This window comes from Ictalurus furcatus, chromosome 23, assembly GCF_023375685.1.
Source record: "Ictalurus furcatus strain D&B chromosome 23, Billie_1.0, whole genome shotgun sequence".
Classification (NCBI taxonomy): Eukaryota; Metazoa; Chordata; class Actinopteri; order Siluriformes; family Ictaluridae; genus Ictalurus; species Ictalurus furcatus.
In genome coordinates, this window is record NC_071277.1 from 16,886,189 (window position 1) to 16,906,484 (window position 20,296).

The 20,296-nt window shown below is 39.9% G+C and overlaps 1 protein-coding gene across 1 annotated transcript in view; it reads right to left on the reverse strand.

The window, feature by feature from the left end:
• The window catches only part of LOC128599559 (mannosyl-oligosaccharide 1,2-alpha-mannosidase IA), a 226,890-nt gene that overhangs the window by 69,533 nt on the left and 137,061 nt on the right, over positions 1-20,296 (reverse strand). The window contains exon 3 of the mRNA XM_053611274.1: positions 11,169-11,284. Coding sequence (XP_053467249.1) covers positions 11,169-11,284 — 116 coding nt within the window. The remainder of the gene's footprint in view (positions 1-11,168; positions 11,285-20,296) is intronic.

The window sequence follows — 20,296 nt, forward strand, 5'->3', positions numbered from 1 at the left end:
AGACGTTTCTATGGTATGGAGCTGGTGGACATTTCTATGGTAGGGAACTGGTGGACAGTTCTGTGATATGGACCTGGTGGACATTTCTGTGGTATGGAGCTGACGGATATTTCTATGGTATGACGCTGATGGACGTTTCTATGGTATGGTGGTGGACAGTTCTGTGGTATGGACCTGGTGGACATTTCTATGGTATGGAGCTGGTGGACATTTCTATGGTATGGTGGTGGACATTTCTGTGGTATGGAGCTGACGGATATTTCTATGGTATGACGCTGATGGACGTTTCTATGGTATGGTGGTGGACAGTTCTGTGTTATGGACCTGTTGGACATTTCTATGGTATGGAGCTGGTGGACATTTCTGTGGTATGGTGGTGGACAGTTCTGTGTTATGGACCTGTTGGACATTTCTATGGTATGGAGCTGGTGGACATTTCTGTGGTATGGTGGTGGACAGTTCTGTGGTATGGACCTGGTGGACATTTCTATGGTATGGAGCTGGTGGACATTTCTGTGGTATGGTGGTGGACAGTTCTGTGGTATGGACCTGTTGGACATTTCTATGGTATGGAGCTGGTGGACATTTCTGTGGTATGGTGGTGGACAGTTCTGTGCTATGGAGCTGATGGGCATCTCTACACTGGAACTGATGCTTTGGGGTTTTTTTTGGTTGTTTGTTTTTGTTTTTTTCTCCTAAGCTACTGAGCTGATGGATGGCTGGGTATCTCTCCTCCATTTTTCACAGTAGTGTTAACATCGAGTGTCTGGAATGTCTTTTTTGTTTTCACTGTCCAAATGAAAGAAAAAGAGCTTAGTAACCAAAAGAAAAATTAAAAAAAACAGACAGAGCTCCAGTAGCAACCATAGCAACTGCCAGCTGCTATGGGAAAGAAAGAGAGAGAGAGAGAGAGAGAGAGAGAGAATAGGAATGCCATAGAAGTGTCCATCAATTCCATGGTGTATGGAATTGATGGACACTTCTATGGCATTCCTATGGTATGGAGCTGGTGGGCATTTCTATGGTATGTAGCAGATGAGCATTTCATTAATATGGAGCTGGTGGACAGTTTGTGATATGGAGTTGATGGGCATTACTAAGGTATGGCAGTGATGAGCATTTCTATGATTTGGAGCTGATGGACATTTTTGTGGTCTGGAGCTGACAGACGTTTCTATGGTATGGAGCTGGTGGACATTTCTATGGTATGACTTCTTTGTCATGTGTTCATTATGTGCCAAATAAATCTGGGGAACATAGGAATGACCTCCATATACGCGAATAAAATACATTTAATACACATAATAAAGCGAGTCTGAAGCTCGAAATCTTCCTTCCTACCCACCTTCATGCACAACGGGTTTGATACACAATACACAGTAACTAGCATTTTATGCTAAGCGGTATAGCATGAATCTGAATTCCAATTAAATTTCTGGAATAGAGCTCATCAGTAAAACCTGTTTCTTTTTTCTGCCTCTCGAGTAGCTATGTTGAACACATGGGGCTTTGTTGTGCGTGAACTCCATCAACTGTACTCTAACACGCCTTAACTAAAGCGATCACAGTAACACAGTAGACGTGAGGCACAGGAGGGAAACACAGTCTGACACCATGGCTCGAAAATACTAATCAACACTGTGGTCGTTTGCCACGAACACTGCCAACACACACACACACACACACACACACACACACACACACACACAAGCCCCGGAGACTTCACGCTCGTGACTCAGTGTGTGTTCTCAGCTGTGGCATTTTACACTGCAGACACACAGCCAGCCTAAGGTCATAGAGGAACGTACAGCAAAGAAAGAGAGAATGATAGATAGAGAGAGAGGATAAAAGGAGTGGGCCAAACACATTTATCAAGCTTGTCATCACCCACTATAGCAGCTGTCCATATACACACACATCACAGAACAAATGAAACTGTTTTAATCCTAGTCTATATTTGATCTTTACAGATGTGAAGCAACCAGAAAATCCACGTGTAGTATATTTTATTTTCACATATCTAAATAAATCTAAAAATGCAAACAAAGCATGGGTCCTAAAGAGTAAATTTGACTTGTAACAGTTTTCACCACACAGTTATTGCTAAATCTCCCTAAATCTCAAATGGCACTCTAACAAGTGTGTGGTGGAAAATAATTCCTGCGTGAAGGAAACTTTTATGTGTCCGATATTGCCCGTGAATATAAAACTCAAAACAAAATATCAGCAAAAATCTGATCTCTAAATAAATAAAAGATATTTATGACAAAATTGTGATATTGCCTCTTTGTGATTTAATTTTTTTTACTTAACAAAGCAGCACATTCATAAGTTTCCTTTGTTTATGCAATAAAAACGCACTCTCATTATTTCTGAATGTACTTATTGATATTCAGATGCACCAGAATGCTAAATCTAAAATTGTGCAATTCAAATACATCACACACACACACATACTAGGGACATCTAGGCGTGTGTAACTGTGTGGGAATGTGAAGGACTGCTTCACGACTGCTTTGAATAGCTGAATAAAGCTAATCTCATTTTTAAAAAGATTTTGCTGTGCTGAGCTACTGGGACTCTGCTTGCTTTTCAAAAACAGAGCCAGGAGAGCCAGACTTCTCCATAAATACACTCTCCGAATACACGCTCTTGACATGGGGCTAGCCACACTTGGCCCCTGAGCTGCAGAGCAGCTTGGCTCACTGCAGACCGAATGGCGCAGCAGCAGAATAAAGATACTTCTCTCACAAAGCCGAGCTGTGTAAGAAACAAGTTCTGACGCAATACGTGCGACTTAGGAAACCTCATTTCACCCCGGAGTGCACATCAGAGATGAATACTAAACTACATGGGCTCTGCTGCCCCTGCCCAAAAGCATTTATAATGCCATAATGATAATATAATTGAATAATATTCATGCTACTATACCAATTCTACTGTTAAAGCAATCACACATTTATAACAATTATATTGGTATAGCAAATAAAGTCTTAAACCAGTGGTACTGGTGTACTGAATTATTATACTGGATTATACGATTACAGAATTCCTACTGTAATAACTACCATATTGTTATACAAGCATGTTGTTAAAGCAATTACACTTCTATAACTGTCATACTGACCCAAACTATTATAGGCAACTGTCAAATATTTATACAGTTATAGCAATCACTCTAATTCATACTGATAAAGCAATCATGCTGTAGTAATAATCATATGATTAATCACACTTATACCAATCACACTGGTCCAAACTATTATATTAACCATGCACGGTCATACCTGCCCATAGTACTCAATGCTAGCATAGTAATCATACTGAGCCATATTATTATAGCAATTATACTAATCCATAGTGCAATAGTAATCATACCAAATCGTACTGTTATAACAATCATTCTAATCTGTATTTTGATAGTAATCATACTAAATCCTATTGTGACATTGATAATGAAACTAATCCATACAGTAAAAAATAATCACACTTGTCCATACTGTAATAGTAATCATACAAATCCATGCTGTTAATCACACTAATCCATGATGTTATAGTAATCTCACTAATCCATACTGTAATAGTAATCACACTAATCCATACTGTAATAGTAATCACACTAATCCATACTGTTATAGTAATCACACTAATCCATACTGTTATAGTAATCACACTAATCCATACTGTTATAATAATCACACTAATCCATACTGTTACAGTAATCACACTAATCCATTCTGTTATAGTAATCACACTAATCCATTCTATATCAGTAATCACACCATTCCATATTGTTATAGTAATCACACTATTCCATAATGTTATAGTAATCACACTAATCCATAATGTTATAGTAATCACAGTAATCACACTAACCCATATTGTTATAGTAATCACACTATTCCATATTGTTATAGTAATCACACTAATCCATATTGTTATAGTAATCACACTAATCCATAATGTTATAGTAATCACAGTAATCACACTAACCCATATTGTTATAGTAATCACACTATTCCATATTGTTATAGTAATCACACTAATCCATATTGTTATAGTAATCATCCTAATCCATAATGTTATAGTAATCACACTAATCCATTTTGTTATAGTAATCATAATGATCCTTACGGTTATAGTACTCAAACTAATACACACTATTTTAGCAATCATACTATTCCCTACAATTATATAATCCATGCTGTTGTAATAATCATACTAATGCCTATTGTTATGGCAATCATAATAAACCACATTGCTACAGTAATCATAAAAAAAACATACTCTTATAGCAATAACACTGCTACAGGTAGCAAAATCAGAGGAGCAGAACTCCAGTCATGGTCAGCTAGAGTCCTAGCTAATTCAGCTCACCAGTTAATAACAGGTGTGTTATAGAAGGAAAATCACTAAACTGTGCTGAAGTTCCAGGACTGGACTCATAGCAATCATACTGTTCTATACTAATACAGCATTCACACTTGCAAATAATCTCAAAACTCCACATCTGATGCGCCTCACCTGCAGAGCCACACACACATATTCATCAGCTAAAGCACGCAAGAAAATCCTAATGAGCTAATTAAGCACTTGATTAGAATTGGTGTTCCAGTAACACAGTGCTGTTAATTATAATGCTGATGAACGTCTGCCATGTATTTTTTCCACTTGTTTTCGCAATACCTTCAGCACATATTCCATTGAAAAGTTTGATCTATTTCTTACCCGTATTCTACACTGCAAACTCCAGATGTCGAGAATTAGCTGAGGCAGCTAAAGCTATACAAAGGAAACAATAAACCACGCACACAAGCCCACTCTCCAGAACTGGATTTTTTGTAGCTTTGTCTCAAGAGTCCACTTAGTAACTCTTTACTCAGTGTGTGTTAGGCACTGTAGCAAAAGGCTGTCCATCAGCACACATACACACACAAACAACTTAAGGTCGGAGATGAGTGCAGAGTGAGAGGGCATGAAGGAGAAAAAAGAAATGATGGTGAAAGAGGAAAGAGTCCTGAATATTACAATAACATAACAAATTCCTATTAGAATCAATCTTATTGTATACTATTGTTTAAATGTTACTATTGTATATAGCATACTATTGTTTAACCCATTTTTGCCTTTTATCATGAGATTATAATGCAACCTATAATGACTTATAAGGCAAAGTGACGCATGTTATAATAAGCGTTAGCCTGTATTATACTGAACATTAGTACATGGCTATCCAAATCATCATCTCAGTCTCTTTTGGACTTCCATGCTCTCATAGATGTAGCAAAAATATCAGTAGCAAAACCGGTCAAATATACCATAACAATAATGACTTTCTTCTTAAATCACTAACTTTAGCTAAAGTTATCCATCACACAGCACGTAATACCCCTCCCTGCCAGCAGAGGTCAATATCCCCAGAAGTCTGATCAGTTACAGGTTTGCTCTATAGACCATTTCAAACTAATATTCATAGAGATTCATAAATTATGAGCTAATCATTTTGTTTTGACAGCTTTACATTTAAAAATGGTGCAACCAGAAATGTTTTGGAACGGACATGCGCTATTGGTTTTCTAATTGAAGTATGAGTATATAAGCAATATATCAGCACATGGTTTTTTGTTACTCATTGCATGTCATGACAATCTCCCATATTTTTCCTATGTTTTTACCATCTTGTTAATGTATCCTTTTTGGACTGCCCTATTGTTTGACGATTATTGCGATCCCTGTGTTTGACCATGGCCCCTTCAATGACTTGTATGATGGATTGTGTTATAAATAAACTCTACTATTGAGTCTGGTATGTTACACAGGTTCTGGATCCAGTGTCCAGCGTCCATTTCATCCTCTAATAATTTCCACATTGAACCATGATACCATCAAGCTCTCTAGCCCATTTTGTGACCTCACAAATTGAGCAGAAGTACTAAAAAGGGCTTGTTTTAAATGGAAATGTAGCAGGTTTTATTCTGGGTAAGAGATCGCAGATGCTTGAGATCATTGTCCTGTTGGAAGGTCCAATGACGCCCAAGCTTCAGCTTCCTCACAGACGGCATGATGTTTTCTCCTAGGATTTCCTGATACTTCAATGAATCCATCTCGCCTTCCATACGCTGCAGGTTTCCAGTGCCAGAGGATGCAAAGCAGCCCCAGTGCATCACCGAGCCACCACCATTCTTGACTGTGGACAGAGTGATCTTTCTTCATTCTTCTTCCTCTGATCCATCGTGCCGAAAAGTTCCAGTTTTGTTTCGTCATTCCACACAACAGAATTCCAAAACTTCTGTGGCTTATTTATATGATTTTGAGCTGACTTTTCTTGTGTTTTTGGGTCAGTAGAGGTGTACATCTTGGAGTTCTGACATGGAAAACTTCTGCGTTTAGTACGCGCCTTACTGTGGCCTGTTGCCACCAAGTCTTGCTGCAGGTCTTTTGCAGTCACTCGAGGGTTCTTCACAACCTGCCTTCTCAAAAATCTGGTTGCTGCCAGTGATAGCTTCCTTTTTCTACCCCGTCCAGGTATTTCATACATTTTCTACCCCTAGCCAGCTCAGTTCAGGTATTTCATGTGTTCCAGCTCAAGCACACCTGGTACAACTAATGAAGACCTTGATTAGTTGTGTCAGGTGTGCTTGAGACAACACCTGTTTTGCATATATGTGCTGTTGTGAGGGATTCTATTCAGGGGTTAATAATTTTGAGACTGGAGAAATCATTATAAGTTGCGTTTTCAGTTGAATTTGGGGAAACCACTTGAAGCATTCGTCATGTGGAACTATTTCAATTGCTTTTGTTAGATTTGTTCATTGCAAACAGCTGAAAGTCTGTAAATTTTGACATTAAACCTGATTTGCAATGGGGGGGGGGGGGGGGGAGTTTGAATAATTTTGACTGCAACTGTATATGAATCTGGACTGAGTTCTGTGCCTTATAATTGCTTTGTCAATACTTTACAAATGGAACTAATAAAGCAAACCTGGCACCAAATTGAATTGAATTGTGATAGAATGAGGGAGGACGTGAGGAAGAGATGGATGATTGGCATCTCTTTTACCCAAAGTTGAATAAATCCCATTTTGTGTGTATGACAGGCAGTCATGAGAGCTATGCTTTATGTCTCCTTTCTCCACCTCTCTCCTCACATCCCTTCTGACCTCCTCCTCCCTCTCCTCCGTTTTCTCATCTCCCGGTGCCACCTTTTCAAAATCCGCAGCTTTTCAAATCAATACTAGACAGAGAGAGAAAGATGGAGGGTGCTGATGCTGCAGGACCTCCATCACAGCCCTGCCACATTAATCTAATTACTCTGCTCAGTGTGTGTGTTTGAGAGAGAGCGAGAGAGAGAGAGAGAGAGAGAGAGAGAGGTGGATAGAGGAAGTGAGGCAGGTCCAGAGAGACAGAAACAAGCTGAGAAACTTAGTCTGTTTTCTGATTGGTTGTTTTTGTATGTAACACAATGCCACGATCTATATCTGTGTCTGTTTAGTGCTCCTGAATTTGGATTTAAACCTGAAATTGGCGTGGCCTACACCTGAAAGTTTTTTTGTTCGTGCCTTCTCAGGATATTTCACTTGGTTCTATTTCCCAAAATATAAACAAACTAATAGCCTAATGTTAAACCGCTGTAACCATTAAACCATTTTGACCAGGCAGTTACTAAGGATGCCATAAATGCATGTTAATGAATGTGGTTGTTCTTTGTTCTGCGAGCTTTATATCTAACCACTCACTCACACCAACACAAAAGTAAAAACCTCCTGCTCATGCAACTTTTTGGATGGGATCCCAGTTCTGATACACTCTAGTCCTAACCAGATGTCCCGTGAACCATTCTGGCAAGCTTTCTATAGAATAGAATACGAATAGCGCCTCCTATTCCGTTTCAGCTGGATTCATTCACATTTTATTTGTATAGAACTTGGTCAAAAAGCAGCTTTATAAAAAATCCCGATGTAGATTGAGATCCTTAATAAGCAAGGCAGAGGTGAGAATAACCTCCTTGAGAAGACTTGAGGAAGAAGGGAAATGGGAACCAATCCGCTTCTGGGTGAGGATTATAAATTATTACAGGGTTTCACATGTAATACTTCCTGCAGTAAGGGTGGATTAGCAAGACGTGAGCCAGCAAGTTTAAAATTGCCTTTTCGGAATGCATTTTGTGGGTTTTTGTAAGAGCTAGGGTGCTTCTTTCCTCTTATGTACACCAGTGTGATCCAGAGCCCCATTTGTTACAATACTCAATGATGCAGATTTTACTAAACATCCTACTTACTGCAGGGATCAGTGTGTGCTTGGGCTGAACTCTTAGGATTGATAAGCTGTTGCGGTTATTTTTTCTCTGTCATTTTCATAATATATTGATTAAAAAAAAATACAGCTTTCTGGTTTCAGATGTGTGGAGCTAGCTGGTTAATTTCAGACTTTTGCTTTATAATGTGACGCTGTAAAGATCTTGAGTTGAAAAGATACAGTGTATTGGAGAAGGCATGCATTATGGATTTACTAATGATGATATAATCAATTTGGATATTCAATATAACCCAGCAGAATTTCATTGATTATTTTCCTAATATAACAGCACATCCCATCTTGTTTTACTGCTTATTAGATCACTGCTGTTTGTTCCTGCCACTACATACACCGATCAGCCATAACATTAAAACCACTGATAGGTGATGTGAATAACAGTGATTATCTCATTACAATGGCACCTGTCAAGGGGTGGGATATATTTATTAGGCAGCAAGTGAACAGTCAGTTCTCGAAATTGATGTGTTTGAAGCAGGAAAAATGAGCAAGTGTAAGAATCTGAGCGACTTTGACAACGACCATGGGTGTATAATTGTTTGCATAACGACCTAATAAAATTTAATATACTAAATTATTTCTAGCTGGATGCAAATTTGCTGTTGGTGTTCATATGATTCAAATGAAACGTGTCACGTTTGAGAATTCAGACTCATTTTTTCTTTACATAGTCCACATATATTACATTTTACTTCCCTATATAAAGAGGCTAGGCATCTTGTAATACATTTAAATGGTGTTATGTCTAATATATTTGTGAGACAATACCAAATAATCAGTCCATTTTAGTGGTTTTCCCCACTTGTTGAAACTCTGAGTTTCACAACTGTCTCAAAATGGTGTAGCTCATGAAAGTTTGGATGTTAAATGTAGTTATATGTAGAGGCAGCGCTAACAGTTTCTTCACTGGTGATTCTTCATCCTCACACAATCTAACGAAAAGGCTAAGAAACTGCTTATTTGCAAACCACAATTTTTGATTCTATTCTTCCAGATTGAACTAATTTACAAGGACTCATGGACAATTCAGTTCCAGTGCATCCAGGCCATTAAGGCATCATTAACAGCCACTTTATGCTATCGGTCTCTCATGTTACGTAGCAAAGATGAGGACAGATAGCCAAATAAAGCCTGGTTCAGTTCTCCCTCCATCTTCCTGTCTCTCTATCTCTGCCTCTGCTATCTCTTTCTCATTCCACCTGATGTCTCCTGTCTTCTGAAGTCATCCATTATTATAGGATTAGTCTGTGCAATCGCTATGTCCTTTTCAAGCCTCTCTCTCTCTCTTTCCTGAAAAGCCCAGAGACAAAAGCAAGGCTGTTAGTAGCTGTACCAGACGGCCTTTTGGTGAGTGTTTGATTTGGAACGAATCCTGCTGATCAAACACTCGCTGAAGGAAACAGTCGATCTGAGCAGAGTTTGAATCGATGGCCGTGCTCTGAGGAAACACTCAGAGAGGGCTGGCCGGATTAGCGCTGGAGAGCGACGAGCTGATAAGCCTTCCGGAGCCTCAGTTCGGTTTAGCTCAACACCGGCCTTTATTTCTTTATCTGTTTATTTGGATACCTATTAGAGCCGACACTAATGAGAGCTCACTTAACCAGAGCCCATAGAAAACAACACTATTCACTTCACTTAACAAAATAGGATAAAGGGAAAAAAGCTCGTACTGGCCGTGCTGGGTTCTGAAATGTGTGCTTCTGTGCTCTGTGGTGTATTCGTTAGTTTAATGGGAGTGCTCTGATGTGGTGAACCCAGACACTATACTCTAAAAGGCTTTTTTGTTTGTTTATGCAAGATGAGGTAGTAAAAATATGCAAATGAGGTAGTAGTTCATTAAATATGCGCTCATTTACAAATCACAAAAATCATTTTCCAGCAAATGAGTCTCATAACAGTTCATTAAATATTGGGGGGAGGGAGGACATTCTCATGTATGAAAACAGAACGAATTATGTGGATATACCATTTTGTGAAGGCTGAGAAAAAGAAAACAGTTATTAAATCTAAAGTCTGCATCATGTTGTTGTTGCGTCATTCTTTTGATGTTGTTGTTGTTGTTGTGTTCAACACTTCTGCGCTTTGTTTACACTGCCATGTGCTTTTGTTTCTGTTCTAGGCCTGTCTCTCCCCCTGTCCTGGCATTGGTGTGTTACCCAACTGTGTTCCCCTGTTTTGTGTTTCACCCTTGATTATTTTGTGTATGTATACCCTGTTGTGTCAGTATCTTTGCGATGTCTTGTCAATTGTATCATGCAGTTTTGAGCCATATTTTCTGTTCCGAGTTTATCCCGATTTTATGTTTTATTTATGTGATATTATCACTGAATATGGACTGTCCTCATTTGACATTACCCCAGCTAAGGTTACTGACTACAACTTTTGGATTTTCCCAAATAAAGCCCACGCTGAGTATATGTACAGCAACCTAGAATAAACTTTGTACTGTGATTCAAGACTGAAACACACTTAAAATCGGTGTTAGTGTAGTCAGTGGATTAAGTGGATAAAGTATATACTTGCAATTAAAAACAAACCCACCCTGAATGACTTTTAAACTTTATAATTAACATATGATCTTCACTTGCTTCCAAGATTTATTTTAGAATCAAACTCCGAGTTGAAATTCTTGTTGGTTTATTTTCATTTTGGTCAGTTTCCTTCATTACCCAAATGCCTTTCGACTACCTGCCAAAAATGAACCGTAATAACCATGGCAGTAGACAAAAACATGGTTTGCACGGTTATACGGTTAACATAGTACCTGTAGTTACTACAGTAAAACCAGTATACTTATAGTTTCCCAGTTAGGAAGTGTGTATTGGATAGTTGTCTATGTGTAAGCATGTTCTTACCAAGTCCAGGTCCAAGCTGGTGTGTATCCACTCTTTAGCCTCTTTATAATCCTCTGTTAGACCCATGATGTACAGTGTATCCAGAGAATCCACAATAGTAGCCCCCCGCAGACCCCCTGCCAACACACACATATACACAATTAAATTCATTTAACTTGCAGCAGGATTTTCAGCAGATATATTACAGCGGTAATGCCTCTGTGATCTCGCCTCCTTCCCTGACACAGGCACCGTGTCAGCATTAAACACATTTAAAGGCATTTCTAAACAGTAATACCCTCATACTACTGGTGTCCCGACGGCATCGTGGAAAAAAGTTGAGCAAAAAAGATTTCGACAAAGTCGTCTGAACTCAAATCTCAAATGAAACTCACTTCTCTAATTAACGTACTGTAAATCTCACAGCTTAAGCACCATCACAGGGATCTTAATCCGCACTTAACTGCCAATAAGGAACGAAAATAAAAGCGGCGTGCTGAAATGAGCGCGTGAGCCGGTCCCCTCTCTCCAGCGCATGCCTTTTAGATGTACTTCATTTACCGTTATTAAATCCTCTTTCCAACTTTAATGAGAAATGTACAGAGACTTCTTTATTTAATATGCCGAAACCTCAAATGAGTATATCATTTGAGGGGGGGGGGTAGTCCTGCTTTATTGGGTGAAAATATGAAGCACCGTCTTGTCTTCCTCTGCACGCACAACACCAACAGTGCCGTTATTGCATTAGGGAGAATAAATTGCACGCGGTGGTAAGAGCTAATGAAAAGTATATCATCAAGTGAGATGGAAGACCTCGCAAAAGCGTTGAATAACGTTGAGCACGAATGCAATAAATGGGACAAACTGGGAGAAGGTTGCAATCAGTCGGTTTGCTTGTTTGTTTCGTGTACATTCCTCATCATTAAATGTAACTATAAATGGACAAAAATGTATCTTGTGTCATTCCTTACTTAATAACAAAAAAAAGACAAACTGCTGTGATATAATAGCACTACAGGACGCATCACACCACCTCATTGGGCACCTATAGGGCTTAACAGTTAAGGGGCTCTGGGTTACTGATCGGAAGGTCGGGGTTCAAGCCCCAGCGCTGCCACTGTCGGGCCCTTGAGCAAGGCCCTCTCTGCTCCAGGGGTGCTGTATCATGGCTGACCCTGTGCTCTGACCCCAGCTTCCTGGTATGCTGGGGTATGTGAAGAAAATAATTTCACTGTGCTTTAATGTATACATGACCAATAAAGACTCATTATTATTGCTGACTCATTTCCGATAACAGAAAGCCAGTGGTGATTTATTCCTTACTTAAATTTTAATTCTATTATTATTGTATTTTCCTTTTATTTGGAATGTTAATTTATGTACAAATTTTTATTTCTTTTATCTTGCAAAATTAGATTGTTCCTGAACATTCCCTTGTCTAATGTTCTGTGATGAGGTCAATTTTTTCGATTAGTTTGTTTTTAATATGCAGGATCCCTCAGAAAATGAGACACTATTCCCTGTAGAGCTTCAATGAATGAATGAACTAATGAATGAAAGGTGCAAGCTGTTTACAGAAATAATAATATTTAGCCAGTTGGTCTCAATCCAAAGTTGCGTTATAAAACAGACGATGCTGAAAGAGTAGGAGAATATTTAATATGGAAAACAACTGAAAAGAAGGTTTTGGTTTGAAGATACTGCAGATGGAATATACTGCTTTATTGGAATATATTGGAGAAAATATTGAACACTTTGTAGGTTTGGATATTGGACTATAGTGGAGCCTAAACTGGATTATTGCTATATTGCAATATATTGGAGACAATATTTGAAACGTTGTGTATTGTTATGTTGGAAAAATACTGAACACAGCATTGGACACTTCATATTGGTATATTGGAATATATTGGAGAATCAGAGCAGGTCCCTGGCAGCGTCCGATTATCTGCCTTCACCTCCTTTTCACTGTCAACACCAATCACTGCGAGGCATTGAACTTGTTTACATCAAATCTCCTGAAACCAGTGTTACTCTTTGTTTGTCATTATGACGATAGTTTCTCCTTGTTTTGTTTTGTTCTATGAGCTCAGTATCTTTCTCTAGTTACCTTTATGTGGGGGTAATTAGGGGTGTAATGCAGTTTAGTGCTCCAAATATCCATATCTGTATATGCATTCGGATTTAAACTGGAAAATACAGTATGACCCCTACAACAACATTACATGGTCAAAGGTATGTGGACATCAGATCATCACATCCACATGTGCTTTCTGAACATCCCATTCCAAAACCATGGCCATTAACATTAAAGGTGTCATAACATGACTTTTTATGTTTTTCTTCTGTTTGGGAGTGTAATGTATCTGTTCGTGCATGTATAAACTCTGCAAAGTCCCAAAAAACATATTTTCCCCTAAAGGGATTTATTCTGTCTAACAGAGAACACTCCTCCAGACCTGCCCAAAATGCCTCGTTCGAAGTTCCCAAATTTACTTCCTCAACCGTCTACGTCACAGTGTGATAATCTCACCCAAAGGCAGCCACGAATAAAGAAAGCGAGGCTTCAGCAAATTTAGTCACCATGTTGCGGAGACGCTGTGTGTTTTAAGTGTGAAAGCAAAACCTCTTTGTTTAGTCTTCCGAAAACGGAAGAAATCAGTGGTTATTGTTTATTTATGACGCTGTTCCTGAGCAGTACAACCCGAACGTTTGCTTGTGCACAGCACATTTACAAAGGACGGCTTCCTGAACCTGGCCGAGTACGACGCAGGCTATACACAAAGGCTACTCCTGAAAAATGGGGCGATTCCCATCGATCTTGCACTTCCGAATCAAAACCTGTAAGTGTGTTTGATTATTTTATGAAGTATCTGCTACTGACTGTTCAGATGTAGAGTTTTGTGTTGGGGCTCAGTTCTAGACCTCTGCTAACATGCTAGCTAAAGTTTGTTAAGTTAGCATCAGTTTATAAGTGTTCGTTTGTATGTTGGTGGTCTGACAGAGACGTTGATTGTAGCTGCTGTTGTGATTGTATCTTGAAACGGTTTATATCAATCGAATCACAAGAATCCTAGCTTTCCAAAGATATACTGCATGAGTACCTACATACAGAATCTGTGTACAGCATAGACGGCCCGCCGGCGGGGTCGGAATTTACATCGTATCTGAAAGGTGAGAGAGTTACAAAGTAAAAACTTATCACTGTGAAACGTTCTGCTCAAGTCGTATTTGCAAACTTGATTCCGTTTGATCGGACTCGAACTGATACGGTAAAACCGATGACATGCTGCTTAGGAGCTTGCTTTGGAGGCTACAGGTAACGCTAATGCTAAAGCTAAGGGGCGTTATTTTTCCGGCCCACGCAAGACTTTTCGGCCAATCACAACTGAACGGGTCAGCTGGGCCGTCAGAGCACTCTGGGCTTTTTAGAAGGGGGGGCTTTGTTAAATCAGAGCATTTCAGGCAGCCTGGGAATAGAGGTAATTGAATAATGTACATTATTTGACAAATACAGTAAAGCATTAAAGCATGTTAACCTATTCTCTTACAACAAATAAACAACATAATTAACGTTTAAAAACGTTTAAAAATCATGATACGACTCCTTTAACATTAAGGGGGAGTTGGTTCCCCCTTTTCTGCAGTAACAGCTTCCACTAATCTGGGAAGGCTTTCCACTAGATTTTGGACTGTTGATGTGAAGATCCCATTTAGCCACAAACATTAGTGACCTTATGTACTGATATCAGATACATAAGAAGGCCTGGAAGCTTCATTTCTGAACGCTTTCTCACCCCTGCATAAAAGTAAAAAGTCCTCACTCATGTGACCTTTTTGTTGCATCCCACATGATCCCAGTCATGATGTTTACCTCTAGTCTCAACAAACATCTAATAAGATGTTTATGTTCAGCCTAGTTTCATTTTACTTCTGCATTACCAATGTCCATCGTCTCCATGGTACCCTTATTTACTTCCTTTGGAGTTGGAAGTAAACCCTCTCCCACTAGCATCTATCCAAGTTTCTGTCTAATCCTCATCACATATGCATATTGACATATTGGTGTATATATAGAAGCTAATATTGAAGTCTGTGCGTATTGCTATAGTATATTGGATTATATTGCAGACAGTATATTGGCTTTTTGGAAAATATTGGAGACTGTGCATGTTGGTACATTGGAATATATTGGAGACAATACGAAATACTGTGTAGAGGGATATATTGGAATGTATTGGTGTTGTTTTAACAGTGCAAAGTCACTGCACTAGTTATGAGGTATTTTTATGTATGTAGATCAGTGTTTTGTATTTATGTTTCGTATTGTTTGTTTTATTTCAATGTGTCTCATTTTGGTAATAAAATAATTCTGTATTATGACCTGAGTAGACAGATTTTTCATCCACCATACCATTTCTTTTCCATCCATATTCTGTACACAGGGTCAAGTTGGAGCCTGGAGTCTAGCCCAGGGAATTCAAGGCGGGAAACACTAGACGGGGTGCCAAACCATCGCACACACTACGTACTACAACCCACAGTCCAGAGACACAAGTCCCATGACCAGAGACACATGGACTGGGGGAGAAAGTCCCCAGTTCTCATGGGGAGAACACGTGCACACAGGGTGGAGGCGGGACTCAAACCCCCAAACCCAGAGGTGCGAGGCAACCACTATCTAAGCTAACCACTAAGTCAACATGCTCCCTATACAGCACACAGTTGAAAGAGACTTACAATTGAGGTAGGATACACTCCCAGTGTATAACTACAGGCATTTCTCAGGAGTCTAACAGGAGCTTGCTGAGATTTGAAGTTGCAATCTTCCAGGTACTAGACAATAACCATAGGAGCTCAACTACAGCAAGAATGAAACACTGCACCATTTAACATAACCCAACATCTACACATGCTGGTCTTGTGATGCAATTGTGTAGCAATGTGCTTTATTCCAGGTTGCCTTTGAGCAAACTGCGGTTACAGAGGTCAGAACACAGCAGTGCACCTGGATGATTATGGCAAAACGAAAGCCGGTAAGAAAGTCAGTACTAATAACATTCTGACCTTGAAATTGACCATGAAGCAGCAGTGGGTTCTGTACAGGGATTGTGGTGTATTTCTGGATTAGTGTGGTAAAATATAAAACTGTCATGACATGATCGTCTTGTTCTGTAGATGAAAATCTGTTGTCTCTTGGTTTTTTTGACGTGTCTCTTTCCAGTAACCTATTTCTTTCTCTGTTTTTGATCCTGTCTTCCTTACTCTCTCACAAACTACTGACACAGGTTAAGAAGGTCTCCCACTTTCATTCCTTCTCTAATATGGTAACGATTCGCTTTTGCTTGAACATGAAATGAAGGCCTTGTTCAGAGAACATAAACTTTCATGAATTTATTTCATAGTAATAAATGCTGGATAATGAGATTTGCATTCATGCAGGCATCTTGGTCTTACAACAAACGCTTGTAATACAAGCCAATAACACTCATCATTTGTCATGAAGATCTCCAGCATGGTCTACGTTAAGCGATGTTGTCAAACCTAATGCACTGTGGTAGGTAGGTGGTATGGTTTTAGTAGGTTGTGACACAACTGGGTGCTTGAGCAAAGGCAGTGGTAGCTCACTGATTACGGGTCTTAGTTAGTGAGTATAGGACCTCAACTGCTGACCCGATTTGCCCCAGAACTGATAAATCCAAACCAGGTGTGCAGAGGCAGGTGAGAGAGTAGGTCAGGAGTTACTGTCCTAACCCATCCCAGACCCTCTTCTCACAGCTCTTTAAATTAGAAATGGTAAAACTCACACTTGCAGAGACACCCAAACCCTTCGTTTTACATACAGATAGCCTTCTTTGACATTACCCACATTGGGGACTAAAAAAGACAGATTAGCATTTGCATTTTTTATGCTTTGTGAGCAAAGATAGGTGATTTTCAATTAAAATGATGGGGATGGAGGAGAAGGAGTGAAAACAAAATGGCAGTTAATGTAGCCGGTTTCTGCTGCGGGTATGTTGCGCTCTGGAGCGTGGATTGGATGGATTGACTGGGAGAAAGGAAGGAGCAGACCAATCCATCAGCTGTCATTTCCAGGTTTTTGGATCATTCGTATTCCTTACAACCATTGCTCACCAGCACAGGACCCCTAACACATGATTCAGCACTATCTCAGACCTCTAACACTGGCCCAAACACCAGTTCAGGCCCCTAACCCAGGCCTGAACACTCTTTCAGGCCCCTAACTCAGGCAGAAAATGCCGATTCGATATCCTATACTGGTGGTACTACTGGTGCAAATGTAGACAGGCCCAAAAACACATGAAAGTCTCGATTCTTGGTTCAATAAATAGGCCCAGACTAACACAGATCCATAACACAGGGCTAGTCACAGGTACAGGTCACTAACACATGCCCAAATCCACAATAATACCTCTAATGCAAACCCAGTCAAACACTCAGGCCCCTAATACAGACACAAACACATAGTCAAGCCCCTAATACAGACACAAACACACACGCAGATCAATAACACAGGCCCAAATACACACTCAGGTCCCTATCACAGGTCCAAACACATACTTGGGGCCCTAATACATGCCTAAACACACATTAAGACCCTTAATAGAGGCCCAAACATGAATTCGGGCCCCAAATAGGGGACCAAACATACACACAAGGCCCAAATAGAGGCACAGGGCTCTAATACAGGCCCAATCATACCCAAACACTATCTTAAGTCCGTATCACAGACCAAAGCAAACACTCAGGCGCTATCACAGGCCCAAACACACACTTGGGATTCTAATACAGACGGAAACACACACTGGGAACCTTGCCATTGATGCAAATATTCACAGTCTACAGGTGGATTAAAACCAATAGCCCACTTGCAATTTTAAACTGCAAATATGTGAGCGTAATAATGCTGGAGAGGGGTGGGGATGGGGGGGGGGGTAGTGAGAATATTAAATGCTTGTTAATGGAGCTAGCATGTGTTGTGGTGTGCCAACTCGATTAGCAATAGCCAACTGCGAAACTCTCACTCAGGAGAACCTGAAGTTAAACAGCTGGCTCTATGGCATCAGCTGGGACTGAGTAAATAATCAACATACTGGTGGTCCGCAATCATCAAAAAGGAAATAAGGCTTCAATGAGGCCAAATCAAACTGGAGAGAACATTACTAAGGGACGAGAGCTGACATTACGAGTCTCATTTGAGAGCTGAGTGTAGTGCTATATCAAATGCCAGGTATGTTCCAATTATCCACTTGATAAACATTTTCAATCAGTAGATTTTAGTGAAGCGTTCCACATAATTGGTTAATGAGTACATTTGCCAAATTAGAACCTATATTATCTATAGGATTCAAATAGAATAATGTACAGCTTATAAATCATCAGGAGCTTAATTTCACCCACGGGAAGTGGAGATTTCTTTTATTGTGCGTAGCATAATGCAAGACAAAGTGCTATGCTTACGTTGCCACAGTAACGCACCCTATATCCAGGATTAGGAGTGACACGTGCTTGAAGGTGTGTGTGTGTGTGTGTGTGTGTGCAGCTGATAATGGCATACAGAACCAGGAGTTCATAAATCAGGGCTGCCAGCATAGCTCTGTGGCTCAGACTCTTTTCATTAGGAGGCATGAAAGTAGATTATTGGTCTTATGTCCTTCCATCACACCCTCCCTCACACTTACTCACGTACACACGCAGTCATCCATGACCATTAATTCAAGGGTAACACCTTGGCTGAGTCGATGCAGAGGAAAAACATGATGTTTGTCACGGGTATTTGCTCAGTTCCGTGTTGCTATTAAATATAAATTCGTATCACAACAACAGCCTGACCTTTACTTAAGATTTGCAATATTAGTGTATTTGTGGTTGTCATGGTAACTGTAATATTTGGTAACCGTCGAATGTTTAAATCGGTTGAAAATGACACATATTCAGGCGATGTTTATTTCTGATTTATCGAAAATGCGTCATATCAAGACATATGGTGTTATGTCAAATTTTTATTCTGTGTATCATTACCCCCCTGGTGTCTGTGTATGTGCATGCGGACCGCAACGTGACAGAGCTAGCAGGATTAAAACTACAGATCAGATCCCAGCCACTAACACTGTCAAAAGCCCAATGCTATGAACTGGCTTGACAAATTGACCTGCGGAACATAAAAAATGCCTCTAATCAGGCTTGACGCCGATTCTATGGCCTTAATTACTGTGACACTTTCTCACATGGGGTTTTAATTGAAGAACGCAGACGAGACTGGTGACCCGAGCGGCCCCTGTTCTCTTAGATTAAAGTGACAGCATCCAACCAACCACTGACAAAGCATTACTCCAGCAACAGAGGATAAAAATAACAATGAAAGGAGCAAACAGAACTCGAGAGAAAAGACAAGGCGTTCGTGAGAGCCCTGAATAGCAGAGTGTTTATTTCGGGGTTTTGAGAAGGTGTAAAATGAGCTCTCAGAGAGACAAGATCAGAAAGAGGATTGGCAGTATTCTCAAGTGGGTTGCCAAAAAATGACTAAATATGACAAAATGTGTAAAGGTCGCAGTATGGATTATGGCATGTTGCATTAACTAGGGAATAAAACACTTGGCGGTATGTTGTTGTAGGAAAATAATCAATGACTACGTTTACATGGACAGCAGTAATCTAACTATTGACCTTATTCTGAATAAGACAATATTCTGATTAAGGTGTTTACATGAGTCGCTTTTAGAATATTCCTTTCATGTTCCTGTGTTACACGTTATAGAACATAGATGGATTAACGGCATACGTCATTACGTCCCCACGCCACGCCGTCCGACGTTCCCTCCAGAATTTCACGTATTAACATACAGTTCATCTTCGTTATGGGACCGTATACAGTTTTGGGTGTTTCATGTTTAATTTTTACGAAAGTTTCAAGTGCAGTTAATTATTTGTCATGCTATACGTGCAAATAGACGACTGCTTGAAGCCGTGGGCTGCGTCCCAAACCGCATACTTACCTACTGTATAGCATATAGAAATACATGTATTTCACCTCCTACTATACAGCAGGTAAGTACGCGGTTTGGGACGCAGCCGTGCTCTCTTGTTTGCCGTAAAACGGTTGAGCGCTGCCGTGTGTGTACGTGTCC